Genomic DNA, 20,399 nt, shown 5'->3' with positions numbered 1-20,399 from the left:
ACTGATACTACAATTATAAACAGTCCTTTTTTGTAGTCCTGTTGCCATAGCTGACAGTAATTCCTGATTATATTTGTACTTATCTGGTCCTATGGAAATACTGCTGACGCTTGCATCTTCTGGGCCACCAAAATGAGTCAGCAGCATCTAACCAACCAGTTGTCCCTCTCTGAACCACAGATACTCCCCAGATCATCTGGACCACCAGCTCCATTTGTGAGATGAGGCTTTGAACTCTCCACGTATGTCAAACTCCCATTTCTCAGAAGAGGCTTGGATGACAGGCGTCATATCTTCAATTATCATTTCACCAGGGCCTGTAGGGTTTTTGGAGTGTTTCTTTGTTATACTATCCAGTGAGGGGAGAGTTTTCTTTAACATTATCTAGATGGTCCCAGACAATGTCAGCAGAGTCATAAAAGTATGTGTCTTATGGATGCATATGTGGAACAAGACCTGCATGTCCGGACCCCTGCCCCCTCTAGACTACCTTTTGACGCAAGAGGGAGCAGTTCCATTGCAGAAGGACTATATCTGTGGGCACTGATCATTTCTATTGTTTGTGCATGCTTTGTGTCTACAACTGACTTTAGTTCCTTTCTGCTTCTGTGTTCACTGGTTTTGTTTGTATTGGAAAACTAAGAAAGGAAACAAAAATAAATAAACCTGTTCTGCTGTGTCTGGTATTCCCATTGTACTACTGTGCAAACCTACATAACACCACAACCGCCCAACACCTCCCTATGCAGCACTCCATCAGACCCAGAAAAACACAGGTTTTTCACTCAAAAAATATTAATTTTTAAATACATTTACAACATGGCATAAATGAAAAAATGCACAAAAAATGTAATAAATGTACAAATTTTAAGTTCAACCAGCTACAAATTTCAGCTATCTATAGTATCATCGTTGCTTGTTCAGTCAGTTGCCTGTGAGCCATTGCTATAGCCATGGCAACTGGTTCCAGGTAGGGTGGCCACTTGCAGAACCCCAAAAAGGAGGACATCACACCCCGAAAAGGAGGACATTGTACCGGGGACAGTGGTGCACAATAGTTCAATACTACAGTATGCACAATACTACATTATACAGATACTAATATGAACAGAATGTAAACATTGCACCAGGATGCCCCATATCACCGTATATAAGAATATGTATAACTTATGCCAGCTCTACATATATAATTATATACAGGAGATACCCAGGTTATACCAGCATGCTCCATATCACTTTATATACATGAAGATGTATAACTTATACCAGCTGTACATATATTATTATATACAGGACATACCCAGGTTATACCAGCATGGTCCATATCACTACATACAAGATGTATAACTTATACCAGCTCTACATATATAATCATATACAGGCGATACCCAGGTTATGCCAGCATGCTCCATATCACTATATACAAGAAGATGTATAACTTATACCAGCTGTACATATATTATTATATGCAGGAGATACCCAGGTTATACCAGCATGCTCCATATCACTATATACAAGATGTATAACTTATACCAGCTGTACATATATTATTATATACAGGAGATACCCAGGTTATACCAGCATGGTCCATATCACTATATTCAAGAATATGTTATACGGTAGTGCGGTATCTGGCTGTTACATAAGTTTTCCCTCCCATTCTCAGTTGGTTGACTGCCTCAAAGATGTCCCTGGGGTTGTTAGGAGGAATTCCAGCCTCCAGAACACTGAGTATGATTGCCTGTGTCTGCAGACACTGTTCTTTGAGACCAGACAGGTACAGCCCAAGCAACCTCACAAAACTGGCACTCTTATCCTCCCCTGTACTCTGACGGAGGAGCTTGAGGACGTGTTGCTCCACTTGGGCAAGACTTCTACTCCTGGTTCCACTTCTCTGACTGGTGGGTTCATGTGTGGAAGGCCCTGCCTCCCACCCCTCCTGCTTTACTGCGCTTGGGGTGCCAGAGTCTTGATTGAGGTGCCATCAGAGTCCTTCCCGTCCAGGTTGCCTGACATGCTGAAAGTGAAAAAAATGTAATTCTTTATGACCTGTTATTTATTTATATTAAACTTTTCAATGCCTTTTAAATTGGATAGACCATTTGAAATGGTTGTCTACTTTTTTCCAGGGGCATGAGTATGAAATCCAAGGAAATATATATATTTTTTTTATGGTGGGGGGGGGGGGGGGGGTTCACTAAATCACAGTTTGAGGAGAGTTTGAAAGACTATGGCACTATCCGATTTATATGTTTTTAGCACATACAGTGCCTTGCAAAACTATTCACCCCCTAGACTTTTTTCATATTTTGTTACATTAAAGTCTTACGTTCAATGTTTTGTTAATCTGAATTTTATGTGACGGATCAGACACAATAGTCTAAGTTGGTGAAGTGAAATGAGAAAAATATATAAATAAAACTATTGTTTAGAAATAGAAAACTGGCATGTGCGTATGTATTCACCCCCTTTGTTGGGAAGCCCATAAAAAGCTCTGGTGCAACCAATTACCTTCAGAAGCCACATAATTAGTGAAATGATTCTCCACCTTTGTGCAATCTAAGTGTCACATGATCTGACATTGCATATACACACCTTTTTTGAAAGGCCCAAAGGCTGCAACACCTAAGTAAGAGGCATCACTAACCAAACACTGCCATGAAGACCAAGGAACTCCCCAAACAAGTAAGGGACAATGTTGTTGAGATTTACCAGTCAGGGTTAGGTTATTAAAAAATATCAAAATCTTTGATTATCCCCAGGAGCACCATCAAATCTATCATACCCAAATGGAAAGAACATGGCACAACATCAAACTTGCCAAGAAACGTCCGGGCACCAGAACTCACAGACCGGGCAAGGAGGGCATTAATCAGACAGGCAGCACAGAGACCTAAGGTAACCCTGGAGGATCTGCAGAGTTCCACAGCAGAGACTGGAGTATCTGTACATAGGACGACAATAAGTCGTACGCTCCATAGAGTTTGGCTTTATGGTAGAGTGGCCAGAAGAAAGCCATTGCTTTCAGCTAAAAACAATAAGGCACATTGTGAGTTTCCTCCAAAATGTATGGAGGAAGGTGCTCTGGTCTGAGGAGACTAAAATTTAACTTTTCGGCCATCAAAGAAAACGCTATGTCTGGCGCAAACCCAACACAGCACATCACCCAAAGAACACCATCCCCACAGTGAAACATGGTGGTGGCAGCATCATGCTATGGGGATGTTTTTCAGCAGCTCGAACTGGGAAACTGGTCAGAGTTGAGGGAGAGATGGATGGTGCTAAATACAGGGATATTCTTGAGCAAAACCTGTACCACTCTGTGTGTGATCTGAGGCTAGGACGGAGGTTCAAGTTCCAGAAGGACAATGACCCCAAACACACTGCTAAAGCAACACTTGGCTGGTTTAATGTGTTGGAATGGCCTAGTCAAAGCCCAGATCTCAATCCAATAGAAAATCTGTGGTCAGACTTAAAGATTGCTGTTCAAAAGCGCAAACCATCCAACTTGAAGGAGCTGGAGCAATTTTGCAAGGAGGAATGGGCAAAAATCCCAGTGGCAAGCTCATAGAGACACTTATCCAAAGCGACTTGAAACTGTGATTGCCGCAAAAGGTGGCTCTACAAAGTATTGACTTTAGGGGGGGGGGGGGGGGGGTGAATAGTTATGCACATTGACTTTTTCTATTATTTTGTGCTATTTGTTGTTTGCTTCACAATAATAAAAAAACATCTTCAAAGTTGTCGGCATGTTCTGTAAATTAAATGATGCAAATCCTCAAACAATCCATGTTAATTCTAGGTTGTGAGGCACCAAAATACGAAAAAAGTCAAGGGGGGGGGGGGGGTGAATACTTTACATTGCTGCAACTAAAAGGCACAGAACTTAAGGGGGTTATCCCATGATTATGATTTTCGGTTTTCATGTTTTACATTATAGTACATGGCTGTCTCCTTATAACAAAGCTAGAACCATCCCTGTGCCTCACATGGATCCAGAGATCTCCCCATTCATTGCTCTGCTAGATTTATATCAAGCTAACAGCTCAAGGGGAGTGTCCTTTCTGCTACAGCTGAGGGTGTGTGTCTCAGCTCTCCCTATCACAGCTCATGGGGCGTGTCCATGCTCTCCCTATCACAGCTCAGGAGGCAGTTGTAGGATGAAACTGAGCATGTGCGGCCATCTCAGGGAGCAGGACAAAGAAATAAGAATAAAGCAAACAGCAGGTGGTGCTATACTGATACATTTTATTGAACTCAGTGGCTATGAAAAATTACATTGTTAGGCCGAATGCACACGGCCGTTGTTCACGGCCGTGAGCGGTCCATGGAACCGCGGCCTGGATTCCTCCTGAGAGCAGGAGCGCACGGCGTCATGGGTTGCTATGATGCCGTGCACTCCCTGCTGCCACCGCAGTACAGTAATACACTGGTATGATCCATACCAGTGTATTACTGTACTGCGGCGGCAGCAGGGAGCCCACGGCGTCATAGCAACCCATGACGCCGTGCGCTCCTGCTCTCAGCAGGAATCCAGGCCTCGGTTCCACGGACCGCTCACGGCCGTGAACAACGGCCGTGTGCATTCGGCCTTAATTACATGCAATTACAAAAGAATTCAGATACAGGTGAGGGTGTGAAAACTGTAGACTATTTTTTCGTGGGACAACCCCTTTAAAGGGGTTGGCTCATCTGAGCCATTGATGGCATATTGCCGGGATATGCCATCAATAGGTGTGGGTCTCACCTATGGGACCTTCCCCTTTCTCCAGAATGGGGCCCCTGAAGTGAAGGAGAGCACATTGCATCTCCATTTGTTGCTATGGAAATTCTGAAAGTGAGCGTGCGGGGCTGTTTTTGGAAGTCCTATAGCGCTGAAGGGAAGTGTGCCACCACAGCCACCTCTCCATTCATAGCTATGAGACTATTGGAAATTTTGGGAACTCCCATATCGGTGAACTGAGGGTGGCCGTGCATGCCCGCCTCCTCTCTGTTCAATTCAGGGACCCCATTCTGGAGATAGTAGCGGGTCCCAGAGGTGTAACCAGCACGTATTTGACATTGATAACATATTAAAATCTCTTTAATGGCCAAACCATACACATAACATATATATATATAATCACACTATAGGTCAGCTGTAATGCAATTACATGCACTGCCTGCAGCCCTCCCAGCAGACATTAAAATGAAAGTCCTAACCAAAACTGACAATGGAGAGCCGTTCCACTCCTTACAAGTGTACCTACCGTGCCGTCTTACAGTAATTTTTATTTGGACAGGTCCAAAACCCAGTGTGGAAAGTACAACGTAATACATTTGGAGCTTAGTGTTTCTGCTTGAGAACTACAAACCCCCTCCTTCCCTTCACACAACACTGAGTGAAAGATTAGATTAGATAAGACATAGTAAAGATTCCATATAGATCAGTGAACAGCAAAAAAAAAAAAATAAAAAAAATCAGTTCCGTATTCTTGAGTATTCTTGAGTACAGTGTAGAGTGATTTTATAAGGAAATGTTTGTTCAATTATTTTACCTATGTAAAGCAAAAGGGCAGTAACGTATTAAAACCTAACGTTTATTAGGACAATTAAGATCCCAGGATTGGGAAAGAAAAACCCCTTACAGACACACAACGGCAGGGGACCTGTGATAACAGGTCACCTTATGATCAGGTCCACATTACCGCCTCTGGGCGGGGCAGGGTTGGGACTATTTGACCAATGGACGTACACCAAGTAAAGTAAAGACCACAGCGGTATGCCAGGGGTCTAAGAACATGCCAATAGGCTAAAAAAAAAAAAAAAGGGTGGATCTTACAAGTGGTGGACGGTCAGGACCTTCTAGTCCAGTACCCCAGGAGAGGATGTTCTCACGCCTGAATACGTCCTCCAGTGGGTGGTAACTTTATGCTCGAGGGCCACAGGGAAAGTCTGTCCCTGTTTATGCCCTACTTGGCCTAGTATGCCCTAAAGTAAACCTCCTAACACGGGGTCCTATCCCCGCAAGGGGTGGCCCCGTCTGGAACCTAACCCTAAATAGATTGCCCTAGGTGACCCTGCCAGGACAGGGGAAGTGGCCCAATGGAGGGCTTAGAGAACCAGGGCAATACAAAAAGATGGTAATAGTGGAGAACTATTGTGAGGATATACTCAAAGTCCCTGTGCGTTTCATATCAGAGTATATGCTAATCTTAAAGAAAAGACCTCTACCTATAGAAGACCCCCTAACTCATCAGAGGTCAAGGGTCTCGGGTAGAGGAAGAGCCCCCATTCCCTACCCAGCTGTGTGATTCTAACAGATGGAGGGGTGGGGGGAATTAAGGTGGTGCAGACTTAGAAGGACATGTTTAGTCCAAATGAACCCAGATACCTGTGAAATGGAAAGTAACAAAACAAAACAAAACCATTCAGGTTGAGGAAATAACCACAATTCTTTCTGGTGGCATGTAAGGGTAGTTTATTTACTGTTTAGCATGGAGCGCGTGTGGCCTTTACCATGTGATGCGGCAGGGCAGTGAAGCGTACCACCGGTCTGCCGGCGTCTGACAGCGCGACTAGACGGGCTGTTAAGTTTAAATGGAAGGGGAAGGGTGGCTGCGCACATGCGAGATGGGCGTGACCGTCCCACTATTTATTCACCCCTCGCATTAGGAGGTCTGTCTCTGTCTCCCTTTCTTCCTTTGTCTCTATCCTGCTGTCACCAGTAAGGGTCTCAAAGTCAATCACTCCATCTGAATGTGTAACAGTTATTATCATGTGTTATCAATACTTATGTACCCTTTCTAGGTTTAGGGGTCGGACTGCCAACAATGTCCCCCTCTAGGTCCCATGCTGGAGGTGATGCCTATTATCCTCTCCAGCATCAGCAGGAATGTAGTCGTAGGAGCCGCTCTGATTGAGACCTGACCCCTCCCACTCCTGCCTCCTTCCTTGGACAGCCGATGCTGCGCTCCACCTTGATCACGCCCTCATGCGATGACGCCCATGAAGTGCGCGGTGACATTATTGAAGCTGCGCGGCAAACGGGCTGCCCTCCTGGCAGGTGCGCATGCGCAGGCGGGTATGTGGCTCGCCGCGTCAGATGACATACACCTTATCACGTGAGCGGCAGCCACGCCCATCGCGCGTGCGTGCAGCCACCCTTCCCCTTCCATTTAAACTTAACCCCGGCAGACCGGCAGTATGCTTTACTGCCCTGCCACATCACATGGTAAAGTACACACGCACTCCATGCTAAACAGTAAGTAAACTACCCTTACATGCCACCAGAAAGAATTGCAGTTATTTCCTCAACCTGAATGGTTTTGTTTTGTTACTTTCCATTTCACAGGTATCTGGGTTTATTTGGACTAAACATGTCCTTATAAGTCTGCACCACCTTAATTCTATCCCCCCTCCATCTGTTAGAATCACACAGCTGGGTAGGGAGTGGGGGCACTTCCTCTACCCTAGACCCTTGTCCCCTGATGAGTTAGGGGGTCTTCAATAGGTAGAGGTCTTTTCTTTAAGATTAGCATATACTCTGATATGAAACGTGTAGGGACTTTGAGTATATCCTCACAATAGTTCTCCACTATTACCATCTTTTTGTATTGCCCTGGTTCTCTAAGCCCTCCATTGGGCCACTTCGCCTGTCCTGGCAGGGTCACCTAGGGCAATCTATTTAGGGTTACGTTGCGGACGGGGCCACCCCTTGAAGGGATAGGACCCCGTGTTAGGAGGTTTACTTTAGGGCATACTAGGCCAAGTAGGGCATAAACAGGGACAGACTTTCCCTGTGGCCCTCGAGCATAAAGTTACCACCCACTTGAGGACGTATTCAGGCGTGAGAACTACCTCTCCTGGGGGTACTGGACTAGAAGGTCCTGACCGTCCACCACTGGTAAGATCCACCCTTTTATTTTTTTAGACTATTGGCATGTTCTTAGACCCCTGGCATACCACCGTGGTCTTTACTTGGTGTACGTCCATTGGTCAAATAGTCCCAACCCCGCCCCGCCCAGAGGCGGTAATGTGGACCTGATCATAAGGTGACCTGTTATCACAGGTTCCCTGCCGTTCTGTGCATTGTTTGTCTGTAAGGGGTTTTCTTTCCCAATCATGGGATCTTAATTGTCCTAATAAACGTTAGGTTTTAATACGTTACTGCCCTTTTGCTTTACATAGTTCTAATTACCGAGTAGTTTACCCTGGGGAGTGCCCTTGCACCTTCTCCCCTTAGGGACCAGCCTTTATAATTCAATTATTTTAAGCATTCGTGGGACTTCCCTCAGTTATAGGAGTTGTGCCACAAAACATTTCTCAAACCAGCACCTGGATCTGAATACTTTTTGTAATTGCATGTAATAAAAAATTTAGCATAGCCAGTGAGCTATTCAATAAAACTTATCTGTATAGCGCCACCTGCTGTTTGTTCTTTTCCTTATGTTTTGTCCATCTCAATGAGCTGGTCGGACATGCTCAGTTTAAATTTTCAACTACCACCAGTCATACGTGGCAGATCCAGGGATGGAGCTACAGCAAAAAGGACATGTCCCATGAGCTGCCAGGCCGAAGATAAACTAGAAGAACAACTGGAGCTATGAATGTTGAAATCTCTGGATCCATGTGAGGTACAGGGCTGGATCTAGCTTTGTTAGAAGGGTATTGTCATGTATTATATGATGTCTGGTTCTCATTTTTTTACATCACTCATGGGATAACCCCTTTAGTGTCTTAGGAAGAGAAACCTTTTCAGCTTTGAGGAGTCCATTAAGGAGCATTTGTCGGCAGGGGCAACCCCATAACACCAACCATACTACTTAATAGGGTTGATCCTACTTACAATAACAATGTCTGTCTCGTAAAAATCCTTAGTACTGTTCCTGAGAAAACAGGCCTTTATTCCATATGCAGATGAGGACTTCAGTGCACAGAGGGGCTGGCCACTTTACAGCATTATCTACTACTCTTTGACTGACAGGGTCAGGTATCATCATTGTTCTCTTGCTTGGGCCTGTGATCTCAGCATGCGCTATAGATTCTACCATAGGAGCATGTGCAGTAAATATCTCCGCATGGGGTAAATTATAATTTATGCTAGTAGCCGGTGTAAATCTCTGACCAATGCAGGGATGAGTGAATTATTATTAATTAACCTGTTACCAATCCAGTTTCCTATGCAGCCACTTTCCCTTTTTGTGGGGACAAGTTGTACTTTCTAATGACACCATTTAATTTATCTTATTATATATTGGAAAATGGGGGGAAAAAATTGTCAGGTGAAATAAAAAATACAGTTCCGCCATCATTTTTGTTTCACTTTTGTTTTTACAGCATTTCCTGTGCACTGAATACCAAATTTCTATAGTTTTTGATGTTTTAATGCTTTACAAATTTGAAAAAACAAAACATTTGCATTACCATATTTTGTTACCTGTAACTTTTATAACATTTCCATTAATGGAGCTGTGTGAGGTTTTTTGTTTTTTTTTGCGGGGTGATCTGTAGTTTTTCTTGATTTTTGATCGCTTTTTATTTCATTTTTTGGGTAGTTCCGAAAAACAAAACATAATTCATTTCTGTAGATTTTTTTACAGTTCAGCATTCATTTTAAAGGATAATTTTAGATTTTAATAGTTCGGGCATTTTCAGACACAGGGATGCCAATTATGTTATTCTTTGATTGTTTATTTTATATGTAAAATAAAAAAAAATTAAATTTATATTATTAAAGAGAGTTTGCAAGATATTCTGACCGATGACCTATCCTCTAGATAGGTCATCAGTATCTGATGAGCGGTGGTCCCAGGTTTCGGACCCCATCACTAAAAAAAACTCAGCAAACCCCTTTAAAAACTTTTTTTTTTAACTTTTAGTCCCTCAGATTGTGATCATCAAATTGCTTATACCATAGACTGCAATTAGTTTAGCTTGTCATAAGCCACATGTTATATCAAGGTGATTCCATCACATTTAATTTGGTTGTCAGGTTTATTTTGAATACATTTGGTCACAATCGAAAGTGCCTCTTTTGTCCTGAAAAGTCATGTACGACACTCTGGGGTCTGTTTTTTAATGATAAGACAGCATTAGCAAAGCCAAAGTGACAGCAACATACAGTAGCAAGAAAAAGTATGTGAACCCTTTGGAATGATATGGATTTCTGCACAAAGTAGTCATAAAATGTGATCTGATCTTCATCTTAGTCACAACAATAGACAATCACAGTCTGCCTAATCTAATAACACACAAAGAATTTAATGTTACCATGTTTCTATTGAACACACCATGTAAACATTCACAGTGCAGGTGGAAAAAGTATGTGAACCCCTAGACTAATGACATCTCCAAGAGCTAATTGGAGTGAGGTGTCAGCCAACTGGAGTCCAATCAATGAGATGAGATTGGAGGTGTTGGTTACAGCTGCCCTTCCCTATAAAAAACACACACCAGTTCTGGGTTTGCTTTTCACAAGAAGCATTGCCTGATGTGAATGATGCCTCACACAAAAGAGCTCTCAGAAGACCTACGATTAAGAATTGTTGACTTGCATAAAGCTGGAAAGGGTTATAAAAGTATCTCCAAAAGCCTTGCTGTTCATCAGTCCACAGTAAGACAAATTGTCTATAAATGGAGAAAGTTCAGCACTGCTGCTACTCTCCCTAGGAGTGGCCGCCCTGTAAAGATGACTGCAAGAGCACAGCGCAGACTGCTGAATGAGGGGAAGAAGAATCCTAGAGTGTCAGCTAAAGACTTACAAAAGTCTCTGGCATATGCTAACATCCCTGTTAGCGAATCTACGATATGTAAAACACTAAGCAAGAATGGATTTCATGGGAGGATACCACAGAGGAAGCCACTGCTGTCCAAAAAAAACATTGCTGCACGTTTACAGTTTGCACAAGAGCACCTGGATGTTCCACAGCAGTACTGGCAAAATATTCTGTGGACAGATGAAACCAAAGTTGAGTTGTTTGGAAGAAACACACAACACTATGTGTGGAGAAAAAGAGGCGCCGCACACCAACATCAAAACCTCATCCCAACTGTGAAGTATGGTGGTGGGGGCATCATGGTTTGGGGCTGCTTTGCTGCGTCAGGACCTGGACGGATTGCTATCGTCGAAGGAAAAATGAATTCCCAAGTTTATCAAGACATTTTGCAGGAGAACTTAAGGCCATCTGTCCACCAGCTGATGCTCAACAGAAGATGGGTGTTGCAACAGGATAACAACCCAAAGCATAGAAGTAAATCAACAACAGAATGGCTTAAACAGAAGAAAATACGCCTTCTGAAGTGGCCCAGTCAGAGTCCTGACCTCAACCCGATTGAGATGCTGTGGCATGACCTTAAGAAAGCGATTCACACCAGACATCCCAAGAATATTGCTGAACTGAAACAGTTCTGTAAAGAGAAATGGTCAAGAATTACTCCTGACCGTTGTGCACGTCTGATCTGCAACTACAGAAAACGTTCGGTTGAAGTTATTGCTGCCAAAAGAGGTTCAACCAGTTATTAAATCCAAGGGTTCACATACTTTTTCCACCTGCACTGTTAATGTTTATATGGTGTGTTCAATAAAAACATGGTAACATTTAATTCTGTGTGTGTTATTAGGTTAAGCAGACTGTGATTGTCTATTGTTGTGACTTAGATGAAGATCAGATCACATTTTATGACCAATTTGTGCAGAAATCCATATCATTCCAAAGGGTTCACATACTTTTTCTTGTAACTGTATACTGTATAACTATGAGTAAAAGAGTGGTAGAGGATGGTAACATTCAGCCTGTTTAAAAACAGATTGCACTGTCAGATTTTTTTAAAATAAAAAACAGTCCACAACTGATCCCTTTATTTTTGGGACATACCTTCTTCTCTGTCTCTGACCCATAAAATGATGGCTAGTATTTTGAGAAAATCATAAAGGTTAAATCACAAAAGTTTCAGACTCTTCGAAATTAAATTATTTGGGGAAATTCATAGCAAATTTGATTTGTATAGAATCGATTGGCTCATCTCTGGTAGTTGTTTTTTCTTTGTTTTTGTATTGCGTACATATAGCTGTGATGTTAATTGGTGAAGCCATTTGTTTGACATGATTACTTGTCATTTTACCCAGGGGTCGAGTGGAGGGGGAACGCATGGGAACGGCGTTCCTGCACTTTTTTCATGGCAGGAACGCCGTTCCCTTTCAGCCTCAAGTCAGGAGAACACGGCTGAATCAGATTCACAGGGGGAGACGGAGCGCACTGTACAGGGCAGGCTAAGGGAGGAGGGGCGGCTTCAGTTGAGAGGAAGCTGTCTGTGCGGTGCCGCTGCCTGCGACTCCTCTCATGCCCCTAATGACATAATCTCCTTCACTACGAGATCATTTAGAATGTCTTTTAGAAAAGTTTGTCCTGGGATTCGAACTCACGACCTCTACACATCAAAGGAAGGCATTTAACCTCACAGCCATGAAAGCTGTCTAGGTAGTTGCTTAAAAAAAAAAATATAAGACTTCTACTTATACCTAGTGTACTGATACCTAGTGTACAACCATACACATGACAGCTGCCCACTGTGTATGGATGTAGCAGAGCTGGGTGTGTTGGGGCAGCTGTCATGTGTATGGTTGTACACTAGGTATCAGTACACTAGGTATCAGTACACTAGGTATAAGTAGAAGTCTTATTTTTTTTTTTTTTTAAGCAGCTACCTAGACAGCTTTTATGGCTGTGAGGGTAAATGCCTTGCCTCTGATGTGTAGAGGTCATGAGTTCGAATCCCAAGGCAAACTTTTCTAAAAGTGTTTTTTTTTTTTTATAAGACTTCTACTGATACCTAGTTTACTGATACCTAGAGTACAACCATACACATGACAGCTGCCCACTGTGTAAGGATGTAGCAGAGCTGGGTGTGTTGGGGCAGCTGTCACGTGTATGGTTGTACACTAGGTATCAGTACACTAGGTATAAGTGGAAGTCTTAGTTTTTTTTTTTTAAGCAACTACCTCAACAGCTTTTATGGCTGTGAGGGTAAATGCCTTGCCTGTAATGTGTAGAGGTCATGAGTTCGAATCCCAGGACAAACTTTTCTAAAAGTGTTTTTTTTTTTTTTTCTGATACTTCTACTGATACCTAGTGTACTGATACCTACTGTACAACCATACACATGACAGCTGCCCCAACACACCCAGCTCTGCTACATCCATACACAGTGGGCAAAGTTACCTACAGTAGAAGTCTTATATTTTTTTTTTTTTAAGTAACAAGCTAGACAGCTTTCATAGCTGTGAGGGCATATGCCTTGCTTCTGCTGTGTAGAGGTCATGAGATCGAATCCCAGGACAAACTTTTCTAAAAGTGTTATTTTTTTTATTTATTTTTTTAGTCCGCAGCGGCACAAATTACAGCATGCTAGATTTTCTGTGCTTTTTTATTTTTTGGAGGGGGGGGGGGGGTTGCAGTGGATCTTGGGTGAGTTCCCACACTTTTTTTCCCAGGACTTGACCCCTGATTTTACCTGTGTCTTTATGTCCCAATTGCAGCTTTGGAATATGTTGGCGCAATATAAAGATAATTTTTGCTTACTAACCATTTAAACAGATGTGCTTAAATCTTTACCATTCCAGAACATTTCGCTTCCTGCTTTATCGGCTGCTGAGAGATCGGGAAGGGGAAGCCAGCACTCTCATTTTCATTACACATTGAGAAGAATCGTGCCTATAAGGCTACGTTCATATCAATGTTTAGTTTTCCGTTCTTCTTATCCATCAGAAAAACAGAAAACAAACAAACAAACAAAAACAAATTGCAGATCCGCAAAACACGGACAGCCCTGTAATAGAAATCCCTATTCTTGTCTGTGGCTGCGCTTTTTTATGGGGCCGCGGAACGGAACTACACACGGTGTGCTGTCCGGATCTTTTGTGGCCTCATTGAAATGAATGGGTCAGCACTCATTCATGCGGATGTGTAAATGGACCCTTAGTCTGGAGAAAAAGTCCTCCATGAAGGAGTTTCTCTTCCGTCTAATATAACGGATCTCAGAAGGAAATGACTAAAACGGATGCAAATTGAGCATAACGGATGCTCAAAATAAGGGATCTGTTTCTTTTTTTCTGATGGAACAGAAGAACGGAAAACGAAACGTTGATGTGAAACTAGCCTTAGTGTGACCTGTCATCAGCCCAGAACAGCTTTATTTGTGAGTCTGCACCCACAGGAAAAGAAGGACAAGGTCCTGTCCCGGTGGTAGAGGTCATGGTATCCAACAGTCCATAAATTTCTGGACAGTCTAAAAAAATCGGGGACAGTACACTGTCAATGCAGCTGATGTGTTCATATCAGTATTAGAGATAAGCGAACCCGTGGAAGTTGCGAGTTCGGCCGAACTTCAGGTCAAAGTTCGGGTTCGGGGTCAAGTTCGGGTCCCGAACCCGAACTTTGACCTGAAGTTCGGCCGAACTCGGCAATGGGGTCAATGGGGACCCGAACTTCACTTTATTATTTTTCCGTTATAACATGGTTATAGCGGAAAATAATAGCATTCTTAAGACAGTACCTGCGATGACGTCACTACGCTCACCACCTTTCGCATGTCCTGCTGAAAGAAGATAGAAGACATTGTGGCAGCCCGATCAAGTGGGTAAGGTGAGTTGTTGTTTTTTTTACGCCTAAATTGCCATACTCTTTTGCATTCTGTCTTAAGAATGCTATTATTTTCTGCTATAACCATGTGATAACGGAAAATAATAAAATTAACCTAACACCGAACCCGGACTTCAGTGAAAAAATCCAGGTTCGGGTCTCCGGAACTCTCAAAGTTTGGTACAAACCTAATCGCTAATTAGTATCTGAACTGAATAAAAATTGTCTTTATAAAACTGCCCAATCTAATATTGAGGCCATCAGCATCAAAGTCCTGGACATGGTTTTAACGTTGATCATACTTACGATTATTTGACATCCTGGAATGACTTTTTCATTGTATATTATGCAGATTATTATGTCCTTGTATTAACAAATGTTACAATCTTTCTACGCATTTCCTTCCATAAATGTAAATTTCCATAAGTAAACGCTATCTCAAACAAGTTTATCAACTTTTCACAAACCACAAATTCCTCAGAAAACGAATAACTCCTCCCATAAATATAAGTATTCTTGGAGACGGCCGATCATGTATTTCCTCTTGTCTCACAATGTCTCCGCACGGCTTGACCCTCCTGCTCGCATGCTCCTTGTTTGGTAGGTTTGTCTATGTTTTATACTTGGAACAGTCTGTCTGAAATTTACACGGATTCGTTTATTTACGTCTATTTTAGAGTCAGTAGTTCTGATTGTAGCTATAGACTTATATTTCTAGCGTGAACAGTTGCTTCCTTTTTCTACTAAAGTACAATAACCTTTTCTGCATTAGTGTCAGATTTGTTTTTATTATTTTGGGCTAGGTTTGGGAAATGGGTTGTCTGGTTTAATATGAATATGAGTCAAGAAACAAAGCACACGTGGTGATCATATGCGCTGACATAAAATCTTCAAAATCTTGGTCCTCGGGACCATTCCTGCAGGGAGGAATAGATATTTATATGCTGCTTGCTGTAGGGATGTACAGGTAGACTGTGGGGAGATGGATCACTAGTAGAGTTGAGCGAACACCTGGATGTTCGGGTTCGAGAAGTTCGGCCGAACATCCCGGAAATGTTCGGGTTCGGGATCCGAACCCGATCCGAACTTCGTCCCGAACCCGAACCCCATTGAAGTCAATGGGGACCCGAACTTTTCGGCACTAAAAAGGCTGTAAAACAGCCCAGGAAAGAGCTAGAGGGCTGCAAAAGGCAGCAACATGTAGGTAAATCCCCTGCAAACAAATGTGGATAGGGAAATGAATAAAAATAAAAATTAAATAAATAAAAATTAACCAAAATCAATTGGAGAGAGGTTCCATAGCAGAGAATCTGGCTTCCCGTCACCCACCACTGGAACAGTCCATTCTCAGATATTTAGGCCCCGGCACCCAGGCAGAGGAGAGAGGTCCCGTAACAGAGAATCTGTCTTCATGTCAGCAGAGAATTAGTCTGCATGTCATAGCAGAGAATGAGGCTTCACGTCAGCCACCACTGCAACAGTCCATTGGCATATATTTAGGCCCAGCACCCAGGCAGAGGAGAGAGGTCCCGTAACAGACAATCTGGCTTCATGTCAGCAGAGAATCAGTCTGCATGTCATAGCAGAGAATCAGGCTTCACGTCACCCACCACTGCAACAGTCCATTGTCATAAATTTAGGCCCAGCACTAGTGTTGAGCGGCATGTCCCATATTCGAATTCGCGAAATTTTGTGAATATTCGAAAGAATATTCGTAAAATATTCGCGATTATTCAAATTCGTTATTATTTCGCATATGCGATAATTCGAATTTTCGCATCGCATAATACATATGCTATGCAAAATTCACATGTGCGCTAATGAAATCGCCTTACGAAGATTCGCAACTCAATTCAATCACTAATGTATGAATGCAATGCCCTTTGCCTCTGTTCTGGGACAAGTGTAGATATTCGCATGTGCGCTAATAAAATCGCCTTACGAAGATTCGCACCTCAATCACTTTCTAGGGAATGTGAGACTTTTGGGAATCAATCGAGATACAGTGGGGGGTGATGACAGTAGTTGACAGAGTACAGATCAATGTAATCTGTAAGGTGGAAAGTAAAATAAAAAATACGAATTTTCGTTAATCAAATTTTACGAAGTTCTACGTATTCGCGAATATGGTGCTATACTATATGAATGCACAGGCCTTTGCCTCTCTGTTCTGGGGACAAGTGTAGATATTTGCATTTGCGTTAATAAAATCGCCTTACGAAGATTCGCAGCTCAATTCAATCACTAATGTATGAATGCAAAGCCCTTTGCCTCTGTTCTGGGACAAGTGTAGATATTCGCATGTGCGCTAATAAAATCGCCTTACGAAGATTCGCAACTCAATCACTTTCTAGGGAATGTGAGACTTTTGGGAATCAATCGAGATACAGTGGGGGGTGATGACAGTAGTTGACAGAGTACAGATCAATGTAATCTGTAAGGTGGAAAGTAAAATAAAAAATACGAATATTCGTAAATCGAATTTTACGAAGTTCTACGTATTCGCGAATATGGTGCTATACTATATGAATGCACAGGCCTTTGCCTCTCTGTTCTGGGGACAAGTGTAGATATTTGCATTTGCGTTAATAAAATCGCCTTACGAAGATTCGCAGCTCAATTCAATCACTAATGTATGAATGCAAAGCCCTTTGCCTCTGTTCTGGGACAAGTGTAGATATTCGCATGTGCGCTAATAAAATCGCCTTACGAAGATTCGCAACTCAATTCACTAATGTATGAATGCAAAGCCCTTTGCCTCTGTTCTGGGACGTGCCGATATTCGCATGTGCGCTAATAAAATCGCCTTACGAAGATTCGCAACTCAATTCACTAATGTATGAATGCAAAGCCCTTTGCCTCTGTTCTGGGACGTGCCGATATTCGCATGTGCGCTAATAAAATCGCCTTACGAAGATTCGCGCCTCAATCACTTTCTAGGCAATGTGAGTAAGATCTGAGCTGTTGGACCTTTGGGAAACAATCAATTATATGTGTACTGTAATTTTGTGGGGGGGGGAAAAAACAAAAAACGAATATTCGTTTTTACGAATATATAGCACTATATTCGAAATATTCGCGAAATCGCGAAGTTGCGATATTCGCGAAAAAAATTTGCTTTTCGAATATTCGCGCTCAACACTACCCAGCACCCAGGCAGAGGAGAGAGGTCCCGTAACAGACAATCTGGCTTCATGTCAGCAGAGAATCAGTCTGCATGTCATAGCAGAGAATGAGGCTTCACGTCAGCCACCACTGCAACAGTCCATTGGCATATATTTAGGCCCAGCACCCAGGCAGAGGAGAGAGGTCCCGTAACAGACAATCTGGCTTCATGTCAGCAGAGAATCAGTCTTCATATCATAGCAGAGAATCAGGCTTCACGTCACCCACCACTGTAAGAGTCCATTTTCATAAATTTAGGCCCAGCACACAGGCAGAGGAGAGAGGTCCCGTAACAGAGGATCTGGCTTCATGTCAGCAGAGAATCAGTCTGCATGTCATAGCAGAGAATCAGGCTTCACATCACCCAACATTGGAACAGTCCATTGGCATATATTTAGGCCCCGGCACCCAGACAGAGGAGAGGTTCATTCAACTTTGGGTAGCCTCGCAATATAATGGTAAAATGAAAATAAAAATAGGATTGAATGAGGAAGTGCCCTGGAGTCCAATAATATATGGTTAAGGGGAGGTAGTTAATGTCTAATCTGGACAAGGGACGGACAGATCCTGTGGGATCCATGCCTGGTTCATTTTTATGAACGTCAGCTTGTCCACATTGGCTGTAGACAGGCGGCTGCGTTTGAGGCCTAGTATTTAGGCGCTGGGTGACCGGTATGGATTTAGTGACAGAATTAGACTTGGAAATGCACAGTAGCGTGTGTGTGAAGTTATTCTGAATGACCCTATGTGCACCTTGAATATTATATACCCTTTTAGGGATAGATTTCAAATAGCTCTGATATAGCAGAAACCACTAAATTATGAAATTGCTAAATTGGGAATTGTATTTCAACCCAGAACAAGAAATGTGCTTGAACGGACACTAAATAACTCGCCCAGCTACAGCACTAACGACAGATTTAGCTGGATATGAATTTGAGGCCTAGTATTTAGGCGCTGGGTGACAGGTATGGGTTTAGTAACAGAATTAGACTTGGAAATACACAGTAGCGGGTGTGTGTGAAGTTATTCTGAATGACCCAATGTGCACCTTGAATATTATATACCCTTTTAGGGATAGATTTCAAATAGCTCTGATATAGCAGAAACCACTAAATTATGAAATTGCTAAATTGGGAATTGTATTTCAACCCAGAACAAGAAATGTGCTTGAACGGACACTAAATAACTCGCCCAGCTACAGCACTAAGGACAGATTTAGCTGGATATAAATTTGAGGCCTAGTATTTAGGCGCTGGGTGACCGGTATGGATTTAGTGACAGAATTAGACTTGGAAATGCACAGAAGCGTGTGTGTGTGAAGTTATTCTGAATGACCCAATGTGCACCTTGAATATTATATACCCTTTTAGGGATAGATTTCAAATAGCTCTGATATAGCAGAAACCACTAAATTATGAAATTGCTAAATTGGGAATTGTACTTCAACCCAGAACAAAAAATGTGCTTTGACGGACACTAAATATCTTGCCCAGCAACAACAGTACAGCGGTGGGTAACGAGAGATTTAGAGGGAATTAAATTTGAGGCCTAGTATTTAGGCGCTGGGTCACCGGTATGGATTTAGTGACAGAATTAGACTTGGAAATACACAGTAGCGGGTGTGTGTGAAGTTATTCTGAATGACCCTATGTGCACCTTCAATATTATATACCCTTTTAGGGATAGATTTCAAATAGCTCTGATATACCAGAAACCACTAAATTATGAAATTGCTAAATTGGGAATTGTACTTCAACCCAGAACAAAAAATGTGCTTTGACGGACACTAAATATCTTGCCCAGCAACAACAGTACAGCGGTGGGTAACGAGAGATTTAGAGGGAATTAAATTTGAGGCCTAGTATTTAGGCGCTGGGTCACCGGTATGGATTTAGTGACAGAATTAGACTTGGAAATGCACAGAAGCGTGTGTGTGAAGTTATTCTGAATGACCCAATGTGCACCTTCAATATTATATACCCTTTTTGGGATAGATTTCAAATAGCTCTGATATAGCAGGAACCACTAAATTATGAAATTGCTAAATTGGGAATTGTACTTCAACCCAGAACAAAAAATGTGCTTTGACGGGCACTAAATAACTTTCCCAGCTACAACAGGACAACGGTAACGAGAGATTTAGAGGGATTTAAATTTGAGGCCTAGTATTTAGGCGCTGGGTGACAGGTATGGGTTTAGTGACAGAATTAGACTTGGAAATACACAGTAGCGGGTGTGTGTGAAGTTATTCTGAATGACCCTATGTGCACCTTCAATATTATATACCCTTTTAGGGATAGATTTCAAATAGCTCTGATATAGCAGAAACCACTAAATTATGAAATTGCTAAATTGGGAATTGTACTTCAACCCAGAACAAAAAATGTGCTTTGACGGACACTAAATATCTTGCCCAGCAACAACAGTACACCGGTGGGTAACGAGAGATTTAGAGGGAATTAAATTTGAGGCCTAGTATTTAGGCGCTGGGTCACCGGTATGGATTTAGTGACAGAATTAGACTTGGAAATACACAGTAGCGGGTGTGTGTGAAGTTATTCTGAATGACCCTATGTGCACCTTCAATATTATATACCCTTTTAGGGATAGATT

The 20,399-nt window shown here is 42.4% G+C and overlaps 1 protein-coding gene across 1 annotated transcript in view; it reads left to right on the top strand.

Annotated features, from left to right (window-relative positions):
• Positions 1-132: 132 nt before the first annotated feature.
• The window catches only part of LOC122920080 (5-hydroxytryptamine receptor 3A-like), a 45,019-nt gene continuing 24,752 nt past the window's right edge, over positions 133-20,399 (top strand). The window contains exons 1-2 of the mRNA XM_044269290.1: positions 133-216; positions 1,667-1,901. Of these exons, the coding sequence (XP_044125225.1) occupies positions 133-216; positions 1,667-1,901 (319 nt within the window). The remainder of the gene's footprint in view (positions 217-1,666; positions 1,902-20,399) is intronic.

This window comes from Bufo gargarizans, chromosome 10 (genome assembly GCF_014858855.1).
Source record: "Bufo gargarizans isolate SCDJY-AF-19 chromosome 10, ASM1485885v1, whole genome shotgun sequence".
NCBI classification, from domain to species: Eukaryota; Metazoa; Chordata; class Amphibia; order Anura; family Bufonidae; genus Bufo; species Bufo gargarizans.
Note: the sequence above shows the minus strand (reverse complement) of the source record. Positions and strands in the feature narration are given on the sequence as shown.